Source organism: Diabrotica undecimpunctata, chromosome 2, assembly GCF_040954645.1.
Source record: "Diabrotica undecimpunctata isolate CICGRU chromosome 2, icDiaUnde3, whole genome shotgun sequence".
In the NCBI taxonomy this organism is placed as follows: Eukaryota; Metazoa; Arthropoda; class Insecta; order Coleoptera; family Chrysomelidae; genus Diabrotica; species Diabrotica undecimpunctata.
Window position 1 is genome coordinate 119,171,635 of NC_092804.1, and position 23,348 is coordinate 119,194,982.

Here is a 23,348-nt window from a genome sequence, read left to right on the forward strand (position 1 = left end):
GTGGCTGTGTCCTCACCTAGGATCAGGAATCGTTCTGCAATGAGATTGGGAAACCACAGAAAACCAATCTCCCCCTGTCCTTGTGATATTTAATTCGACTCTTAAGGAGTGTGTGTGGTGCTTACTGTATACTGTTTTGGTGATGTGTTTAGGTGTTTATGATTGTATTATGCTGGTTGTGTGTTGTAGGATTTTCTATGTTTATGAAAGTTGGATTTCTATATGTTTTGAGTGTGAGCATATAGGTAAGTGTAATGTGTATTAATGATAGGTATGTGTGTGTAGGTTTGATGTGTATATTCGGTGTGCATGAGAGTGTATTTATGTGAGGAGTTGGGTGAAGGTTTGGTTTATATGGTTATTAAAGCAAAAGGTGGTTATGGCATATCGGTATAGTGAATTGGATATTTGGTTAATGTATCGGATGGTTGCGCTTCTCTTTTCAGGGAAGGCGTTGAATAGGGTCATGGATATAAAGTGTATTAAGGATTTCATATCGGAGGAAAGGTCGTATGAAGGGATTTGTTTCGATGTGTATACTGGTTGGGTTTGATTATAGTTATTAAGATGTGTGTTGCGGTATGGACATCTTAGTGAGAAGGCGGGGTGGGGACCGTTCCAGTTCGGGAATTTGGGATCAGATATTGTGGGACACGCAGTAGATCTGTGCTCTAGTCCACAGAATGGACAAGTATATGATTGCTGTTGAAATGTCCGCTTTTGCAACATTTCGAGCAATATTTCGATCGAATCGGGAGTTGCTAGATCTTGGGATCTCGCAATTTAGCCGTTCTCCCTCAATCTTAATATCGCTCGAAAGTGCTTCGACGAATTTGGGTTCAGAGTTCGTAAAGACTCTGATGTAGGAGGTAGGTTGGTTTGGGGAACGAGCTATTATACGAAATACTTTTGTATACGGAAATTTGATTTCGGATAAGTTATCCTCGATATTTTTAAGGGATAGGTTTTTTTCGACGACGGCTATTACTAAATCAAAGATTTGGGAATTATTTCAAGTGGGAAGTGGATTTTGGTGTGTTGGCATAAGCTTGGTGTGTTGGTTTGGGTGTGGTTGGTTTAGGTGGAGGTAAAAAAGAGGGTGATGGTATGGCCATGGATTGGTAAGGGGGAAAGGTGGTGTAGGGGTGAAGATGGGGTAGAGGGTGGTGTGTATCTGGAATAAGTAGACATGAAGGCGCTACGGATATATTTTTTAATGTCTTCAGGTGAGGGTGTTGATTGTTTGGATTTTTTGTTTATGTTGTGGACTATTGGTGGAGGTGTTCGGATCCAGAACGCGTCCCGTCGGCACCGTTTATTCGTTCACGGATTCTCTAGGATTTCGCGACCGTTGGCACACACGATTGCCGTTTTTTGCGACACGTTTTCGCAATTTGGACCTTTGTTTGCGGTTTTTCTGGAACTTCTGGAGTTTACGCGCGACTCTTGGGCTGTTAAATTACCAGAAGAAAGTTATAGGCCTATAAAAAAATTATAAAATTTTTTTTTTTAATTATTATTTAAGGTAGTTTTGATTTTACCTTTTGTATTTTCAATTTTACGATAAACAGTAATAAAAATAAAGTTGTACGAAATTTAATTTGCTATAATTCAGATCTGATATAACTTTCTATAGGGTTGCTAGTTTACGAGATACTTTTGCACACCTTTTTCCAAGATGGCGGTTGGGGGACAAGGGTGGTGATCCACGCAAACTCAAACTTAAGCTTTTACTTACCCTTTCAACACATCAAAAAATAAAATTGCGTTCTTTTAGAAATGCAACATTTCAATGGACTATAATTTAAACAGCAGAGGCGATCTTTTGTAAATAGTCAAATTAATTAAATAATTTAATTAAGAAATTTTTAATGAAAAACATAAACTACCTATTCCTTTGTTACTAAGTATTTTTTTTAATTATTATACAGGTGTTTTAAAGGAGATGATACGAATTTATTATTTAAATTAATTGGATTTTTATCACCAATAATATTTAAACCAATTTTATTGTTACATGCATATGCTTAGATGTATGTAACAATAAAATTGGTTTAAAAATTATTGGTGAAAATATTGCAGGTTGAAAAGATGCATGCTGTAGTTATTTTAATAATTACATCCTTTTTTGGATGTAATGCTGATAACATCAAAAGCGTTGTTCGAGGCAATGTTGAATTTACAGCAAATACATTCCAGGTAAAACATTTTTTGTATTTTAAGATGTAGATAGATGCACAATTTGCACAAATTAAACTTAATTTGGGTATTCTTGTATAGACCTCGGTAATACCGCTAGTGGTCTTTATTTTTTATATGACGGGAAACCACATCATTTTATGTTGTAAATCTTATCATGTTGACCGCCGAAATTATTAATGTAATTGGTTACTCCACTATTCAACTATACTGCATAGGTCTTTTGGCCACTACAGAAATGAACGACACGTTAAAATTGGGAATGCAGCAAACATGTTGGTCAAATTTTTTGTTAGTGAAAATCGAGTATGTTTTTAAATCAAGTTTATTTGGATATAACTAACTTAAACAACTAAAATTAAATCTAAGTATAGTAACTAGGTATTTTGATATAACTAAATTAAAAAAAAACTAAAATTAAATCTAACTATAGTAACTAGGTATAACATTTCTCGTCTTCTGAATTACTGTCTGTGGGAGGTTCCTGACCTTCTTCCAAGCTGTTGTAGAATGCATGGTAGGCAAAAGGTATGCTGCCTTGCACACATAACTGTTTCAGGTCCTTCAGCTTTGAGAAATCAATCTTCAATATTCTACTGTAGAGTTTAGCTACATCGTGTTGGTTATTTCGCCGGCGTCAATGTATTCTTAGTGATTGAAAAGTTTCCTGGCTGAGTTGTTTTTTGAAGAATATTACTTCTGGATCAGATTTTCAATACTGGACCATTTTACATTGAGCCAGTTCATAGTTTCATACTCAACCTTAGTCTTATTAGTTATAACTTTTGTAGAGTATGATTTAAAATCTAAAAAATCGGTATGATGTAGTTCCGTTACTTTGTAGTAAGGCTGCGATATTTTTGCCGTGCGAGCAACAGTGTACCATCTCTTTGGAGGGAATACATTGATTTTTCGACCTCTCGATTCTATCGCAGAGTGTACGCTGTCACACTCCATCTCTGAATGACCTGACTCCATGAATTTCTGATTAATGACCTCAAGAGGCAAATCCCTTACAGCACGGAGAAACATCGCAGAAACGATCGAGTTTCTATTTTGACCAGTGGCGGTATCAGAGTAGAAGGTTATCTCCTTAACTTCCGGCTTTAATTCTGAAACAAGTTTCCATAGACATGTGGCAGTCTCCGAAGATCTTTTCGCACCTTTTCCTACATGCCACATATAATTTTATAATATTACTGACCGATTTGTAGACAGATTTTTTTCCATATCCATCATAAAATAAATGAAGCTATAGTCAGTCTCTGCTCTTGTTTTGTCTTGTTACTTGTGAAGTCTGGATTCATCTTTTCTTGTTAGGTGTAGATTGTTTTCATCTACAATTTTATCTTTATCATTTGGGAGCATATTTTTCACCTGTGTACAGTAACCCCATTGGTCTGTTTGGCTTGTAGAATCCATAATTGATATCTGATGTAAAAATGCTTGTAATAACTTGCCTTTTCAGGTTGCACATTTTTTCGTTACAAAATTTTACGTAATCCAGGTATAACCTATTTTCACTTAAATCAGATTATAGGTACTGCCTTTTAGTGCTGCTCCCACAGTAGTGGGAGGCCACGAATGTAAGTGATTTTATGTGCTTTCTTATAACATTTTTGACTTGCTCTGTTTTTTTGTTTAGTGGTTCCTTTTTACCACGCCGGTCTGACTCTGTAGTGCCTTCTGGCGTCTTCTTTGATAGTGAATTTTTTGAGCAGAAATATTTAGTGCGGTCAAAAAAAATGTTTTGCACACTTGGATTTTGTTTCCATCTACAGTTAAGCTGAAAGCTAATGTGTTATTTAATCATTCGAGATACGCGAGTCGCCCACTGTCGTGGGAACGATTTCCATCAACTTTTAATTCAAATTTTTAGTAAAATCGCTCGAAATAGTTGATGAACTAATATCGCCTCGTGAGAACTGGTGTTATCTATCTATTGAAAATTTGTGTGACAACAAAAATATATAGAAATAATTGCATGGTAGGTACTTACAGCATCATCATGTTCTTCCATACCTCCATTTGCAACTTTTAACATCCTATACATTGGTCTTTTGATCCCTAATGTTTTCTATGGCGGAATATTTATTATCACGTTAATATCTTAGTTTTTGATGCACTTTATAAACTTAAATTTTAAATGTTTTTATATAACGTTCTTTTATTACATTTATAATTATAAACAATCTAAAATAACCTCCAACACAGACACAGATCATCTTAAACACAAGCAATGCTTGAACAAATGACAATGACAGATGTAAATATTGACAGTTTTATACCACACAATTTTAAGTTAGTAGCTGACAACGGTTCTACCGATTAAGTTTTATTATGCACTATCTCAAAATGATGCGGTATGCAACTACGACGATGTAAACAAAACGACTTCGATTCTGCGTGTTGACGATGACAAGTCAAAATTTTTATAATGGTGTTGGAACTTTAAGATAAAGTAATCTTATCTCAATATTGAAAAATCGTAAGTTCGTGCAGTCTGATACTGAAATATCGATATATTTATACGAGTGTATAGAGTAAACAAAGCCACATATTGCCTGAATGAAACAATATGGAGAAATATCGGAAAAGAAATGAAAGGCAGAATTTACAAAACAGTCATCAGACCAATAATGAGATATGCCTCAGAAAAACGACCTGGCACAGAGAGAACAAAAAGGATGTTAGAAACAGCAGAGATTAAACACTTTGAGAAAAATTGATGGTAAGATACTATGGGACAGATATATAAGTAGAGATATACGACATACATGAAAAGAGGAGAAAATCAAGAACTGGGTAAGAAATAGAAAAGTATAATGGCATAGAAGCCGAACGACAACAAATAGATTAGTGAAGCCGGCAAGAGACGGTTCCCCAATAGGACAACGATCAGTAGAAAAACGTTCGAAATAGTTGATGAACTAATATCGCCTCATGAGAACTGGTGTTATCTATCTATTGAAAATTTGTGTGACAACAAAAATATATAGAAATAATTGCATGGTAGGTACTTACAGCATCATCATGTTCTTCCATACCTCCATTTGCAACTTTTAACATCACATACATTGGTCTTTTGATCCCTAATGTTTTCTATGGCGGAATATTTATTATCACGTTAATATCTTAGTTTTTGATGCACTGTGGCGTACAAAACCGAATCTATATAAAAAAATTACAAATTGTACCAAATATAAATCAGACGTACACCCGGAAAGAAAAGTACTATACGGTGACAGTCTGGGAATGGCTCGCGGCTAGACAAAACAGTGGAGATGGTCGTGCGGTCCACAAAACAAAAAAATCCGAAGTTATATCAGGGGCGCCAGGTAAATTGGCCCACAGCCTTCCCTACGTTGCTATTCAATAAACCACCAACTTACCAATAGGTTTACTACTAAAATACTAAGTAACAGTATACAACCTGAATAAATAAAAAAATAAATGAAATTGTCAGATTAGAATTTAGTCAATTTTAATAAATAGATTCCCAAGATAGTTGAAAATAAATACATACATATTACATATTACAATATTATTTAACTTTACCATAGGCTTAATAAAAAAATAATATAAAAATGCGGCTTCTGCTTGCCTAACAAAAATTCATAAGTTATTTCTACTTAACAGAACAAAATGAAAGGTAAGACGTGTCAAAAGTACCGGACGCTAAGGGGTGTGCGGTTCAATACCAACCAAAAAAAAAATAATTAACGCAAATAGGACACCACGTGAGCTCAAGTGCGTGCGCAGAAAATAATATAAAAAAAATAAATCTCAAATATATAACCCCCCCTTAGACGCAGTTTACAAAATTAAAATAGGTATGTGTAAATATTGAATTAATAAAATAAACCGCAAATTATCTTTAAAAAAAATCTGTAAAGTATTTGTAAATATGAAAATAAAAACTAACAGCAAATAATCTTTAAAAAAAAACTATTGTATTCCGCAAACCAAATTAGACGGTGCTTAAATCTTCCGTTGAAAATTAATTATCGATCCATACCTCGAATATTCATATACTTCACCGCGTGGAATTCCAGTTATAGTTCAGCGTGTCTTCAATCCAAAATCCCATACGATTGCCGATGTACATAGACTTGTGTGACAATGTTGAAAAGTTGAAAATTACAGCCAGATGGAAAAATACGAAGAAGAAGAAGCAGAAAAAAACAAACAAACCAACCAACCAACCCTGAAGCAAGAAAACATTAATTACCATCTGTGTCTAAAATAATTATTTGGAAATAAATATATTGATTTTAACACTTTGTTTATCTGCCTTTTGGCGATAATGGAGCAATACAAAAAAAAACTTGTCTCCGAACTTGAATGTATGAAAACTGATAAAAATGTGAATAGCTTTTTAGAGATGGGATAAAAAAATAACTACAACTTTTTAATTAATTAAAAACGAAATGTTCTAACACTCACCCTTCTTAGCCAGATTAGGGGTTTGAAATATCCCAAATTGGACCGAAGCGTAGCCGGCTATTTGGACTCGTGATTAAGGCTAATTTCTTGATCTAAATACGACTCCCGGTATTCACGTGTACTGTAGATCCGCTTTTTTTAGCGAAATTGTGGATATTCCAAAAAAAACCCTTCCACGAAGGCAGCAAATCCCCTTGAATATCCACACGGTTCGGACTAGTCCAGATCCCACATGGAACAGCAGCAAAAGCAAAAAAACAAAAATGCCGTTTTTAATCTAGCCCAACCTTTCAGTAACACTCTCAAACCTGGAATCACTTTCTTTCCGTCGTCTTTCCGAACACTTGACAACTTGACACACGGAGGTCACCGAATAATACCGAGATTCAAAAATTTCAATTTTATGATCCCAATTCTTCCAAGATAACTCTAGAAAGAACGATCTAAATTAGTTTCTTCACAAAAAAGAGGACGTGTTCCCTTAACTTCAGCACAATTTGCCAGACATTACCCCTATTTGAAAATTACTAATTTTATTTTCGCCACCTTGCTTATAATATATTATAGGCAACCGCTCTTACACGTCCTGAATTATTTAAATTTTGATAAAATAGAGGTGGGACTTTCTACTTTAAATTTGGAACGTAACAACACCTCCCTTTCCCAGAGGAAAATTTACGAGGAAAAACTAGACGAAGAAAATTTTCCCTCGCGCTAGCGACGCACTACCTAAACTCCGAGCGAAGTCCACAACACAATCATCATCCACACCGTCTTCACCATGCGCAAGTACTTGGACAACGAAAGACATACCAATCTCAAACCACACGCACAAAGCAACAACTTACTTACAACACTTACTCCACTTCCACACAACAGTCATCTCTCATCGTATGAGATCAAGTAGAATAGTTTCAAATTCCAACGTCAATCTGACAACACTGATTTGGTCGGTTACTGGATGTTGCCCTTATTCGCGACCTCCCAGCTCTGGGGCATCGCTAGTACTTCACTATACCTCGCATAACATGAGTCCATAAGAAACTCTCCACCACTCGACTCTTACTGATACTGCGAGAAACATCTACCGAAACAGTAGTGTAATTCCAATTGTTCATTAAAATAAAAATGAGATAGGTCTTTCAGAATTTAAATCCGTATACAACGAAATTTAGTGAATCATCCAAAACTAAGCTATTATCCAACAAGATTCACCAAAACATAATTATGTGGCTTCGAAAAAATCCCAATTAAATAGAATGGCTTACTAACATCAAAACAAATCCCAACGCCATATCATCGAAGACAACATATTTCTGACCAAACCTAAGTGACATTCAATTCCATAAATCAAAAGAAATTAAGGCTACCGCAACCCTACGACTTCGTATTGGCTACCTAACACAAAAAAAAAACGAATCGGTTGACCATCCAAATACATCCTAAGAACCGATCATAGCCAACACTCAGTCATCCTTCACGGACACAACAAAAAAAAATAAATACAACCAATTTCAGAAGAATTTACTTAGACTAGACAAAACTTTTGCTAGTCCGTTCTACTCCGACCTAAATCCTATCGGGATCACCAGTCGGGTTACTAATCCTTAAATCCTTAATATTCCAAATACCTTGATCCTTGCCATTTTCATCCTCTAAACTATATGTCCAGGGGGAAACTTTCTTCTTCACGAAGTAGGGTCCTATCCATCTAGGAGCTAACTTTTTCGTGAAATATTTAGCGGCATCTGACAACACAAAATTTCTCCGCCATACTGACTGATGGGGCTGAAATTCCTCTGGACGTCTCCGTAGATTATAGGTCTTCTCACACTTAGCCGAAGCTTTATCTAAACGTTTTCTAACATCAACAAATAATTCCTGGAGTCCACGCGATCGATTATATCCCATTTTAGCTACTTCGTCCTCCGGGTCTCCGAGTTTGTCCTTTCGGGAAAAATCTCGTCCATCCACTACCATCTTCCGACCGAAATTTATGAAGTAGGGATCTTGACCAGTCGACTCGTGGTATGCAGTGCGCGTAGCACATGCTAGTTTGGCCAAATTTTCATCCCACTTCCTATGGTTGTCAGCTATATAAGTTGCCATCATTGTTTTAAGGGTTCGGTTATAGCGTTCAGATGGATTGCACTGTGGATGATACAACGCATTATAACGAACTGAGACACCATAGGTTTCCATCATTTTCTTGAAAATACCCGAAGTATACTGGACACCATTATCACATAGTAACAGACGTGGAACTCCAAATACGAGAAAAACTTCTTCTTCTATTTTCTTAACGACATGCACGGCTTTTGAGGATCGCAACGGAAATACCAAAGAAAATTTACTAAACACATCCATTACCACTAAGATAAACTTATAGCCTTGAGTTGATCTTGGGAAAGGTCCCATAAGATCGGTTGCTACTATCTCCCATGGTTGAGTAGCTTTAGGTTGAGGAGTCATAAAGCCTTTGGGCTTACCTTGTTCCACCTTATGCATGGCACACAGTGAGCAACGTCCAACGTAACGAGACACATCACTCCGCAGTTTCGGCCAAAAATACTTCTCGTTAATACGCTTATAAGTTTTCAGGATCCCCATATGACCTGCTAAAGGACTATCATGACACAACTTCAGCACTTCCAATCGTTGACCCTTAGGAACGACTTCCTTCCAATTGTCCACTTCCTCGACCAAAAATCCATGACTGGGACGGATGTATTTATAAAGTTTGCCACCAGACATTCTCCACTGAGGATACTTCAAGGGATTAGACTCGATTTTTCTACAAAGTTTATCATACCAACTATCACCACTAGGAAGCGGTACAACCTCTTCAACCATATCAAGCACGGGAACTGACCGAGATAACAAATCGGGGACAACATGTTCTTTTCCTTTCCGATGCACAATCCTAAAGTCATATTGTTGCAATCTTACCGCCCATCGAGCTAATCTTCCAGTAGGATCCTTCAAATTTTGAAGCCATACGAGGGATGCGTGATCAGTCACGACCGTAAACGGAACACCCTCCAAATAAGGACGCAGTTTTTCGACTGCCCATAACACAGCTAAACATTCCCGTTCCGTCGTGGAAAAATTCCTTTCTTGACGCGTTAGTGATCTGCTCAGGAAACTAATTACTTCGTCACCATCCGGGCCTGGCTGCAATAACACGGCGCCCACTCCATATCCTGAGGCATCACATTGGACAACAAAAGGCAAATTGTAGTCAGGACAATTAAGTATCGGAGCAGAAACTAGACATTCTTTTATTTTCTGAAAAGATTCTTCACAACTCGGGGTCCAATTGAATTTTCTTCCTTTCTTCAATATCGCTGTAATTGGAGCTAGTAGTGTCGCAAAGGAAGGAATAAATCTTCGATACCAGGAAAATGTGCCTATGATGCTACGAACTTCCTTGACGGATGTGGGTGTTGGGATACGTAGCATAGCCTTGACCTTATCACCATCAACATGTAGTCCATTCCTATCAACCACATGACCCAAATACTTTAGTTCCGGTCTACAAAATTGACATTTATCCCAGCTAACGGTTAACTTAGCTTCTCTCAAGCGTCTAAAGACTTCCTCTAAGATCCTTACATGTTCTTCAATAGACTTTGTCACGATGACCACGTCATCCAAGTAAGTAAAAACATAGGGTTCCAACTCCGGACCGAGGACACGATCTATCAACCTCTGCCATGTAGCCGGGGCATTATGTAATCCAAAAGGCATTCTGCAAAACTGAAAAAGACCTCGACCAGGAACCGTAAAAGCAGTATAAGGCCTGGAAGCCTTAGCAACAGGTACCTGCCAATACGCCGACTTAATGTCTATGGTGGAAAGATAATGCGCGTTCTTCAATTTATTTAAAATATTAGAGATGTACGGTAATGGGTAGCCATCCCTCTCTGTTACGGCATTAAGCTTTCGATAGTCTACGCAGAACCTCCATTTTGGTTCTTCACCTTCTGGAACCTTTTTTTTCACCAAGAGAATCGGGGACGACCAAGCACTATTCGATCGCTCCACTACTCCTTTCGCCAACATATCTTCTAGCTCTTTATCAATATGGCTTTGGATTACTGGGGATACAGGATAGTAACGTTGTTTTATGGGTGCAGATTTACAAACAATCACATGCTCAGTGACATCAGTACAACCAAGAGAAGTGCCCATTAGTTCACGACTTCTATTAATAACTTCATCCAATTGCGACTTCTCTGCATCGGTCAAAATAGTTTGACCTCGGAGATGATCCACTGAACCTACCATTGCTGGAGCGTCCGAAAAATACCATTCGTTATGCCTCAAATCTGGAACGATACCCATAACACGCCAAAAATCAGATCCTAAAATCAGAATGTGCGGTACGTCCAAAATAACTAATACTGGCAAGACACGCAAGCGATCCCTAACCATGAAAGGTACTAAACATTCCCCCAACGATTCACACATCTGACCATTCGCCACTCTACAAACGGTCTTCTTCGAAGTATCCAACTCTAAACCCAAGTTTTGTAAAAATTTCCAACCAGTTCTTCCTACAATGGTCTTTGAAGCACCAGAATCCAATAATCCCAAAATTTCCTTTCCTAAGACTTTAACTTTCAAATATGGACGTTCATCTCCTTCGGAATGATGTAAAATAAAGTCTAAAATAGGACGTAGGTTGGTCGAGTCAACGTCGGCAACACCTCTTCGACCAGTTAGGTGCGCTTCCTTCCGTTTCCCGAATTACACGAAGGACAAGTTCTGACTGTAAACCCTTCTTTCTTACACTTAAAACAGTGAACAGCCTCCTTCTTCATTAGACACCCTACTGCCTTATGGCCTGACTGATTACAACGATAACAGATTAAAGTCCTAAACTTTCCTCTAGCCGACTCCGATTCGGATGAAACAACAGGACCCTCACTAACACTACTACAACTTTCAGCATCCACACTGATATAAGCTAGGTCCTTTTCCAAAGTATTCATTTTCCTACTATTCGGTTCAACATAGTTCCTAATACAATCACGTCTTTCCTCCATACTGCGACATAGAACACGAAGTTCCTCCAAGGTAGCTGGCAAAGGATCACGTAATCTATCTTGATAGAACGGATGCAAATTCCTAATAACTATAGACAATTTAACTTCCTCTGGAACATGACAACGCAAGCGATTAAAGTAACTATTCATTATTGCCAAGTAAACTCCAATAGTCTCAGACGAATGCTGAGTTCTCCTCCGAAGCTCTTCAAAAAGCGCTTCCCCATGGTGAGCTGACAGGTACTCCCTACGAAACTCTTCAACTAATTCAGCCCAACTCCCTACACGTAGACGAACATCTTTATAAAACTGATAGGCTTTATCCGAAAATAAATCTATACCTGATTCCAAAAGTATACTATCTGGTACATGACGAGCGAGACTCAATTCATTCACCATCTCAAAAAATGCAGAAATAGACATACCCCTAGCAGAACCTGAAAACTTTTCTATTCCCCATTTATGAGGAAGTATCATCCCAGAAGAAAAACTAGAGACAGACCCTGAAAGAACATTATTACCAGCTTGTGACATCGCTCCAGGAGAAGAAGCATGAACTTGTCCTACCCCTGCCTGAAAAGACTGATTTAAAACCGAAATCACATCGAGCGCTACTGGTACCGAACCAGATCCGATTGGATGCTGCTTATCATGGAAATCCTGTGACAACTTCAAAATCTCAGCAAGAAAGTCTGACTTAACAACCTGGGCTGCGTCTGCATCATCACCTGTTGGCAATGCCATAAGATCAATTCTCCCCAAGACATGGTTAATCTGTGTCCGCAATCTCAAGGACTCAGCACAAGTAGGAGTTCCGGCAAACTTTCCAACAGCCGTATTCAGCTCCGCAAGTTTAGTCTCGATTGCAGTTTTATCCTGTGAAAAGGTGAATGGGTGCTCAGGATATCTAAAGCTTTCATTTGCTGCCTCACGACTAAGTGCATCAGACAGACTAGACCTCATAGACTCAACAGTGCCAGTAGACACTCCACGAATTTTGAGTTCATATTCCAGTTCCTCTTTCCTTAAGTAGTTGGGTACAAGTTTTCGCACCATCTTGACAAAGTTCAAAATTTAAAAAAATGTATCAACCGAAAGGAGCAAATATTCAAACAAAATCAAGATATAAGTAAAAATATTAACACACAGGTACAGTTTACTTTATTAATGGGAGCAAACCAAAAGCAAAATAAAAGTAATAGTCGCTTTATTCAATCTATAAAATTTCACAAAAGATTTTCAAAATTTCATTGTTTCAGAACAAATTACAAGTCACAACATAATCTCAAAAAAAAAAGATTTTACATTCCCTAACATAAGTAAGTTAAACCACAATGTAGAATTTCGAAGTCCAACTTCTCAAAAAAATAAATTTGAACTCCAACTGAAATAGAAATATTTCAAAGTCCTAATATATCTATAATTCTTCTAAGTTCCACAACACCACTTCAAAGTATCTTCTTTTAAGTTCCATTTTTGGCTTCTTCCAACTTCACGTCACACAAAAAAAAAACTAGTAAGCACTTCTTGGCATACACTTCCACTAAACACGAAGTTCTAAGACTACTACTAAGTGCAAAACCAGTGGTAAAGTAAATAAATCAAAGTTAGTCAATTAAAGCCCAAACACGTTAGGTTAACTAATTAAAAGGAATCTACACAAGGGGTTGACAAAAAAAAGGTTAATTAATTAAGTGCCCCACGTTGGGCGCCAAAATATGTGGCGTACAAAACCGAATCTATATAAAAAAATTACAAATTGTACCAAATATAAATCAGACGTACACCCGGAAAGAAAAGTACTATACGGTGACAGTCTGGGAATGGCTCGCGGCTAGACAAAACAGTGGAGATGGTCGTGCGGTCCACAAAACAAAAAAATCCGAAGTTATATCAGGGGCGCCAGGTAAATTGGCCCACAGCCTTCCCTACGTTGCTATTCAATAAACCACCAACTTACCAATAGGTTTACTACTAAAATACTAAGTAACAGTATACAACCTGAATAAATAAAAAAATAAATGAAATTGACAGATTAGAATTTAGTCAATTTTAATAAATAGATTCCCAAGATAGTTGAAAATAAATACATACATATTACATATTACAATATTATTTAACTTTACCATAGGCTTAATAAAAAAATAATATAAAAATGCGGCTTCTGCTTGCCTAACAAAAATTCATAAGTTATTTCTACTTAACAGAACAAAATGAAAGGTAAGACGTGTCAAAAGTACCGGACGCTAAGGGGTGTGCGGTTCAATACCAACCAAAAAAAAAATAATTAACGCAAATAGGACACCACGTGAGCTCAAGTGCGTGCGCAGAAAATAATATAAAAAAAATAAATCTCAAATATATAACCCCCCCTTAGACGCAGTTTACAAAATTAAAATAGGTATGTGTAAATATTGAATTAATAAAATAAACCGCAAATTATCTTTAAAAAAAATCTGTAAAGTATTTGTAAATATGAAAATAAAAACTAACAGCAAATAATCTTTAAAAAAAAACTATTGTATTCCGCAAACCAAATTAGACGGTGCTTAAATCTTCCGTTGAAAATTAATTATCGATCCATACCTCGAATATTCATATACTTCACCGCGTGGAATTCCAGTTATAGTTCAGCGTGTCTTCAATCCAAAATCCCATACGATTGCCGATGTACATAGACTTGTGTGACAATGTTGAAAAGTTGAAAATTACAGCCAGATGGAAAAATACGAAGAAGAAGAAGCAGAAAAAAACAAACAAACCAACCAACCAACCCTGAAGCAAGAAAACATTAATTACCATCTGTGTCTAAAATAATTATTTGGAAATAAATATATTGATTTTAACACTTTGTTTATCTGCCTTTTGGCGATAATGGAGCAATACAAAAAAAAACTTGTCTCCGAACTTGAATGTATGAAAACTGATAAAAATGTGAATAGCTTTTTAGAGATGGGATAAAAAAATAACTACAACTTTTTAATTAATTAAAAACGAAATGTTCTAACACTCACCCTTCTTAGCCAGATTAGGGGTTTGAAATATCCCAAATTGGACCGAAGCGTAGCCGGCTATTTGGACTCGTGATTAAGGCTAATTTCTTGATCTAAATACGACTCCCGGTATTCACGTGTACTGTAGATCCGCTTTTTTTAGCGAAATTGTGGATATTCCAAAAAAAACCCTTCCACGAAGGCAGCAAATCCCCTTGAATATCCACACGGTTCGGACTAGTCCAGATCCCACATGGAACAGCAGCAAAAGCAAAAAAACAAAAATGCCGTTTTTAATCTAGCCCAACCTTTCAGTAACACTCTCAAACCTGGAATCACTTTCTTTCCGTCGTCTTTCCGAACACTTGACAACTTGACACACGGAGGTCACCGAATAATACCGAGATTCAAAAATTTCAATTTTATGATCCCAATTCTTCCAAGATAACTCTAGAAAGAACGATCTAAATTAGTTTCTTCACAAAAAAGAGGACGTGTTCCCTTAACTTCAGCACAATTTGCCAGACATTACCCCTATTTGAAAATTACTAATTTTATTTTCGCCACCTTGCTTATAATATATTATAGGCAACCGCTCTTACACGTCCTGAATTATTTAAATTTTGATAAAATAGAGGTGGGACTTTCTACTTTAAATTTGGAACGTAACAGCACTTTATAAACTTAAATTTTAAATGTTTTTATATAACGTTCTTTTATTACATTTATAATTATAAACAATCTAAAATAACCTCCAACACAGACACAGATCATCTTAAACACAAGCAATGCTTGAACAAATGACAATGACAGATGTAAATATTGACAGTTTTATACCACACAATTTTAAGTTAGTAGCTGACAACGGTTCTACCGATTAAGTTTTATTATGCACTATCTCAAAATGATGCGGTATGCAACTACGACGATGTAAACAAAACGACTTCGATTCTGCGTGTTGACGATGACAAGTCAAAATTTTTATAATGGTGTTGGAATTTTAAGATAAAGTAATCTTATCTCAATATTGAAAAATCGTAAGTTCGTGCAGTCTGATACTGAAATATCGATATATTTATACGAATGTATAGAGTAAACAGAGCCATATATTGCCTGAATGAAACAATATGGAGAAATATAAATATCGGAAAAGAAATGAAAGGCAGAATTTACAAAACAGTCATCAGACCAATAATGAGATATGCCTCAGAAAAACGACCTGGCACAGAGAGAACAAAAAGGATGTTAGAAACAGCAGAGATTAAACACTTTGAGAAAAATTGATGGTAAGATACTATGGGACAGAGATATAAGTAGAGATAGACGACATACATGAAAAGAGGAGAAAATCAAGAACTGGGTAAGAAATAGAAAAGTATAATGGCATAGAAGCCGAACGACAACAAATAGATTAGTGAAGCCGGCAAGAGACGGTTCCCCAATAGGACAACGATCAGTAGAAAAACTACAAAAATGATGGAAGGACAACGTACTGGAGGCACAAATTCATGTTATATAGAAGGTTTAACACAATCTCTCACTAAACGATTTAGTCAATTTAACATCAAAATAGCCAATTATAACAACAAAAAACTCAATTTGTTCTATTCTAAACTAAAAGATCCAGTTCCACTAGATAAGAACTGTAACGTAATCTACGGTATACCCTGTGAATGTGGCAAAATATACATAGGCCATACAAGTCGACTCAGTAAGCGCCTAGCCCTTCACAAAAGGGACTGTAGACATAAACCTCTAGCAACAAGTTTGAGAATTTATGTCAACGACAATGAACATCGTGTATTATATAATTAGGCTATAATTCTAGATAGAGCTGAAAAAGAAGCTCATCCTAAAATCTTAGATATGTGTTATATTAATAATTGTTCTAATTCACTGAACAACAAAAAATATGTTGATAACTTAAGTTCCATCTATACTTAGATTTACATATTCCTATATTAGATTTACATAACACTGTTGCTCCACACTTTACTGGAACATGCTGTTGTTATTTTCTGCCTGTTGTGACTTAGTTTATTGCTTGCACTGCATGTGGACTTAAGTCACAACAGTTGTGCATAAGTGGACTTATCCACAAGTCAATTGTTAACTATTTTAAAATTTTATAACCTTACTTCATGTACAAACCATGTTTTTATATATGGACATATTGTGTTTATACCACTACCATAAATGAATGTAAAAGACAACAATGAACTATCTATGATATACTAACATCTACACGGATGTGTTATTTTCCTTTTGAGAACAAGATTTAACTTTTATTTTATATCTATCTAACATCACTGATACACTTGTTTCTTTAACAAAAGGTATGTAATACGTACATCTCACCGGAGTGTTGACTACTATTCCCCCTTTTTTTGGAAAATACGGAATATGTACCGTAAGCAACAATATGCAATTAAACTACATTTAGTGAAATAAAAATTTATTATGTGAAGACTTTATTCGGTATGAAAATTCTTAAAATAATTAGAAGTTGTAGTAAAACAAAGAAATATTTTACACTTTTGGCATTGAACTTTGGGAGTTCCTTTACAATTAGGATATTTGCATCTTCCTTTCTTTTCAAAATATATAGGCCAATGATCCATTCCATTTTTTCTAACCTCTGCGCAGGGAGTGGGTACTGTTGCATGGTATTTCCTTTTCTTGTCCTCATATGCTGTGGATTTATTTGAACTAGATGGACGCCCTCTTTTAGAACCATTTACTTTATTTTTCATACACAAAGTTTGTGCAATTTCTGCCTTGAATTCCAATAGGGTTAAGTGTTTCTTTTTTGGTATTTTTAAAGCAGTGCAGTCTAAGCCATGCTTGAACAACCATAATGTGAATAAAGTGATAAAAGAATTTGTGGTACCACTTTTTGGACTTAACTGATATTCTGTATAGAGCAATAAGCGAGTCGAGCAAATCAACGCCTCCCATACTCTTATTGTATAAGAATATAGATAATGGACAATCAGTTTCAATATATTGCTTAGATATACGATCCCACCTCTTCTTTTTGCCACATGGATAAGCTCCTGCGTATGAGCTTAAAATTTTAACGCCTTTATTGTCATACCACTTCACAACAGTCAGGAGAGTACCATTGATAATAGTTTTCTGTTTTTGAAATGATCCACGCCCTCGTTTTTCATGTGTTTGTCCGATATTAAATCACAAACAGCGAGTCTATTTTGCCTTACAGTGCCTACACATTGTATACCATTTTTTGCTAATTCTAATTGCAAGTTGATACTATTGAACCAATTGTGAAAGTATAAATTGTGATTCTGGTGTTTTAGGATAATCTCTGATAACCTGACGACTACATTTCCGGCTGAACCAAAATCGGTTACAGTGTGAGGTTCTTTTCCAGTATATATTTCAAATTTATAGATCAAACCAGAAGTATCAGATAAAACAAAAATTTTGTACCCCCACTTTTTCGGTTTTTTTGGGTTATACTGTCTTAGACTGCTTTTTCCTTTGAAAGGAATAATTTGTTCATCTATTGACAGAAGCTCTTCAAGGGGAATTGTAGAACATACTTCATTCACTTTAGTGATCAATGGTCTTATTTTGTATAATTTGCCATAATCTGGATACTCTTTAGATGGTTGTTTAGTATTGTCGCTCATATGTAAATTTTTTTTAAAGCATCAAATCGATTCACAGACATTACATCGGCTACTTGGGTAATCCTCGTTTTTGGATTCCAAAACATTCGTTGTCGTGGTAGTTTATATAATATAAACATTTAGCATGACATACCAATAAATTGTTCAATTTCATTTTTTGTTACACCAAGTGGCTTATTTGGACTTTGTTGATCACTATATAAAATTTACTGCTCTATTAAAGTTCCAATTAACTCGTCATCAAAAAATTTAGTAAAGTATTCTATTGGTTGTTTTATTTCGTGTGACATAGGTATATTACCTTTCCAGTTGGGAATAGGTAATGCAATTTTTGTTTTGTAAACCTTCCATTGGTAGGCTTCTTTAATTTTTTTGGCTTTATGTTTGGAAGAATCATCTACCTCATCATCAGATGTCTTATCAGAGACAATATCATCATCCTCGTGAGTATTTTCTTCCTAAAAAAGTGGCGATGTTAGAAATGTCACTCATGAGATGAGTCTAAAATATTTACTTACAGATGCATCAATATTGTCAGAAGGTAAATAGCAGGGATCATCAATATCAGCGTCATTATCCTCTAATTCGCTGTCATCAGAATCATCTGACACTGGTCTTATAACAATATTTGCATTTCTGCTACTTCGATTTCCATAGAATCGATTTACACTAACTTTAGATAGTTCCATGACTCAATTGCATAAAATTGCCTCAAAGCAACACCTGTTTACAACTTGATTTGTGATTCTTATTTTATACTGCGCATTGGACACATTTGACATAAGACACTTACTTAGAAACACCTGTTTTTTTATTGCTTTCTTAGTATTGGGCGGTTCCCGGTTACCTTCAACTGTCTGTTGTTTTCTAGTAGCCAGTTACTGTCTATGATTTTCTTTATATATATATATATATATATATATATATATATATATATATATATATATATATATTTATAGTGATCTATGTCAAGGTTAGTAAAATTTAAGCACTCTACGATGTATTTATTATTGAAGTAAATAGTCACCCTGCCATATGTTATCCAAGAAGAATGTTGTATGTAAAGAAAATTGAGTATTTTTTAAATGAGGGTATCATTGTGGATTGTAGAAATAATTTATTTTAGGCATTTTCTATACTTTTACGTTATATAGTTCTTTATTTATCTACATTTTTTAACAATCCTTTTTATGTTACAGGAACTCATTAAAATATCTGGCAACAATAACATTATTGTTAGTGGATTATCTGCAGAAATCGTATTGGCGCTGCTTGCAAATGGGGCCAAAGGAGAAACACAAAAACAATTGTTGAACGGTTTGAGCTTACCCAATAATATAGAAGATGTAAATAAAGCATTCACTGAAATGACATACCATCTTAACAGTGATACACCAGATTTGAAAGTGTTATCAGCAAACAAAATTTATCCATCTAAAGACTTCCCAATTAAACAATCATTCAAAGATATTGGTGCAAATATTTATTCTGCAGACGTAGAAAACCTTGACTTTAATCAGCGAGAAAAGGCCGCTAGCACTATCAATGACTGGGTTGCACAAAAAACTAACAACAAAATCCAAAAACTTATTGATTCCAAATCATTGAAAGTTAATACAGAACTAATATTAGTTAATGCTTTATACTACGCAGGAAAATTTAAACATGCTTTCGAAAAATTAGAGACTGCTAATAGATTATTCCATAGTTCACCTACTGAATCCAAAAAAATCCCTACCATGAAGACTCTAGCGTTCACAAAATATGCCTACAATGATAAGCTTAAAGCTAAATTTTTGGAACTCGAATTTAAAGGCGGAAATAGTAGTATAACATTTGTTTTACCCGACGAAATCAACGGATTAGCAGATGCTGAACACAATTTAAAAGAATATTTGGCTCCTCAAAAAATGAAATATGCCAATGTAGCTATCAACCTACCCAAATTCAAAATTGAGACCGAAATTAATTTTAATCCCATCTTACATTCGGTAAGTTTTCTAAATCATAAACTTTCTTTTAAAACAAGATTGTTAATTTTTACGTTTTATCTTTAATATTATAGGTAAATATTAAGTCAAGTTTATTACGACAAGATAGCTAATAAAAATAAAAACAAATCGGGTATTAATTATTCTCGTTAATTAAAATTCAGATTATGTTGAAAATCACATCTTTTGATTATACACTTTATGCCGGTGCGGATAAATTAAATTATTTAATTCCACATCTCTAGTGTAAGAAATAGACGTGTGTAAATTCTGCTCCATAATAATTTCAATTTTTGGTTATTGTGAGTCGATAATTTTGCTGATTTTGCGTGCAGTGTGTAATAGAAAAATAAAAGTGTTAATGGTAATTATAGCAAAGATATCGGAAGAGAGGTAAGTGCATAACCTCGATAAATTTAGGAAGGCGAAGGAAATTTTATTTACTCTCAACACAAAAAACTAAAAACAAAACCGGCCCAGGTAATTAACGCTATATCAGTTTTAAAAGCTAGAGGTGGGCGTTGCCACATCAAACCGTTCCAAAGTAAATGACAAAAATTTTTTAATTGAAAATTAATTTATTCAGGAAGAAAACGTGAAAATAAATTACTACAAGCTACTGCTTGAGAGAACCATCTTCCTTCGACGCGTTGAGTGGGGAGGTTGGCTCTATCGCGAGTAGTAGCAGTAAAAATATGGATTCAGAATACATCCGATGACAATCGGAAAAGAAATAGAGAAGAAGAGGGACTGTTATTTAGACCCAGTAAAAAAGTACAAAGAAGTCCAGTTAAAAGTCACAAAGATGATAGCAAAATAGATCAAATACTAAATATGATAAAAAATTTAACAATAGAGTTACAAGAATTAAAATTTGATATAAAAGAAGTAAAAACGGAACAAAAACAATACAGAGAAGAAATGAGGGAACTCAAAACTGAACTAGCAGAACTAAAACAAGAGAATAGTGAAATCTGGAAAGAAAATGAACAAATCAAAAAGGATCTGAATGAGACAAAAGGACGCCTTGAAAGGCTGGATAGAATAAGAAAAGCAAATAATGTGATAATACAGGGAATGACAATAGAAACTGGAGATAGAAGAATACTAAAAGAAGTAATAGGAAATTTTATGACAAAAGAGCTAAATATTAGCGTAAATATAGAAGAAGCAGTGAAACTAGGAGATAAAACATGTTTAGTCAGACTGCCAAACAAAGAAGAAAAAACAAAAATTATGGAAAACAAAAGTAAACTTAAAGAAGTAAAAAAAGAAAAAATATATATAAACAATGATCTAACGACAGAGGAATTACAAATACAGAAGGAAATACGAAGAATAGCAAAAGATGAAATAAAGAAAGGTAAACGTGTCCAAATTAAAGCCAACAAACTTATAATAGATGGTCTAGAAAGGAGATGGAATAGAAACACCAATCAGCTGGAGGACCATCATGGAGGTGGTTCAAAAAACTAGCAAGGGATGAGACAATGCATTATTCGTTGACGGACGAGGCAAAGAAACAGGAAATGACTGCAGATAAACCCGGGTACAACAAAAGTGCAATAAAGAAAGATAGACAAGAAAACAAAAATAAAAAACGAAGACAACACAACAAAAAAAATAAAGAGTTGAAAATAAGCACATGGAACATAAGAACCATGCTAACTCCAGGAAAAATGCTAGAAATAGAAAAAGAACTCAAAAAGTATAAAATAGATATTGCAGCACTACAAGAATTACGCTGGGAGGGACAGGGACAGATTGACAAACAAGACTTTACAATGTTATATTCAGGAGGAAAGAAACAAGGGCAAAAAGGCGTGGGATTTATGATAATAAGGCACCTAAGAGAGAAAATTATAAATTTCAAGCCAATATGCGAAAGGATGGCCTATGTTAGAGTCAACAGCAAACCATTTAATATATCAGTCTTGAATTTATACGCCCCCACAGAAACAAGAAATGCAGACGAAAAAGAAATCTTTTATGATAGGGTCGAAGAGGAGATAGAAAAAATACCCAAAGAAGATGTCATATTTGTACTAGGAGACCTCAACGCCCAGATTGGAAAAGAGGACTTTTTACAACAAATTGCAGGAAAGCATACAATACACGAAAACACGAATGACAATGGGCAAAGACTATGTAACCTAGCAACAAGAACAAATTTGTTACTAAGCTCAACAAAATTTGAACACCCTAAAATACATAAGGTAACATGGAGGTCACCAGATCAGAAAACATATAGTCAAATTGATCACATAATGATTAATAAACGAAAGCAATCGTCAATAAAAGATGTAAGAACGTTCAGAGGTGCGTGTGCAGATTCAGACCACTACATGGTCACAGCCACTATAAGACAAAAAGTTAAAATTGAAACAAAACAAAAAAACCAACATAAAAAGTGGAATGTCAATAAAATGAGTAATGAAGAAGTAAGAAAAAAATATGAAGAGGCAGTAACAGTTCAAATAAAAGAGAAATATAAAGCAGAAGATATAAACACAGAATGGGAGACGATCAAAAAATCAATACAAGAAGGTGCAAATATGCAGATAGGTAAAAGTCAGGCTAAAACAAAAAACGAATGGTATAACCAAGAATGTAGAGAAATAACAGGAAAAAAAGTGCAAGCCAGAAATAAATGGCTAAGAACAGATAAAGAGGAAGACAGAGAAGAATATGAAAAATTAAGAAGGAATGCTAAGAAAGTGATAAGGCAAAATAAAAGAAGATAGGTAGACAAAAAAATGCAGGAAATAGAGCAGGAAAGAACAAACAGAAATACGAAAAGTTTTTACAAAAAAATTAAAGAACAAAACAAAAAATACCAGGGCAAAACAAACGGAATAAAAAATAGAGAGGGAATAGTGATAATAGAGGACCAAGAATACAAACAAGTATGGAGAGATTACTACAGAGAGCTCTTGACGGAGGAAACAACAGAAGAAGAAATGCATAACGAGGAGGAAACGGTGCACGAAGAAGAAGCAGATGAAGTAGATA

General features: G+C 35.3%; 1 protein-coding gene across 1 annotated transcript in view; it reads left to right on the top strand.

Annotated features, from left to right (window-relative positions):
* The first annotated feature begins 2,003 nt into the window (after window positions 1-2,003).
* LOC140434820 (antichymotrypsin-2-like) overlaps window positions 2,004-23,348 on the top strand; it is a 48,190-nt gene continuing 26,845 nt past the window's right edge. Inside the window, exons 1-2 of the mRNA XM_072523381.1 lie at window positions 2,004-2,199; window positions 19,545-20,336. Of these exons, the coding sequence (XP_072379482.1) occupies window positions 2,092-2,199; window positions 19,545-20,336 (900 nt within the window). The 5' untranslated portion in view covers window positions 2,004-2,091. The remainder of the gene's footprint in view (window positions 2,200-19,544; window positions 20,337-23,348) is intronic.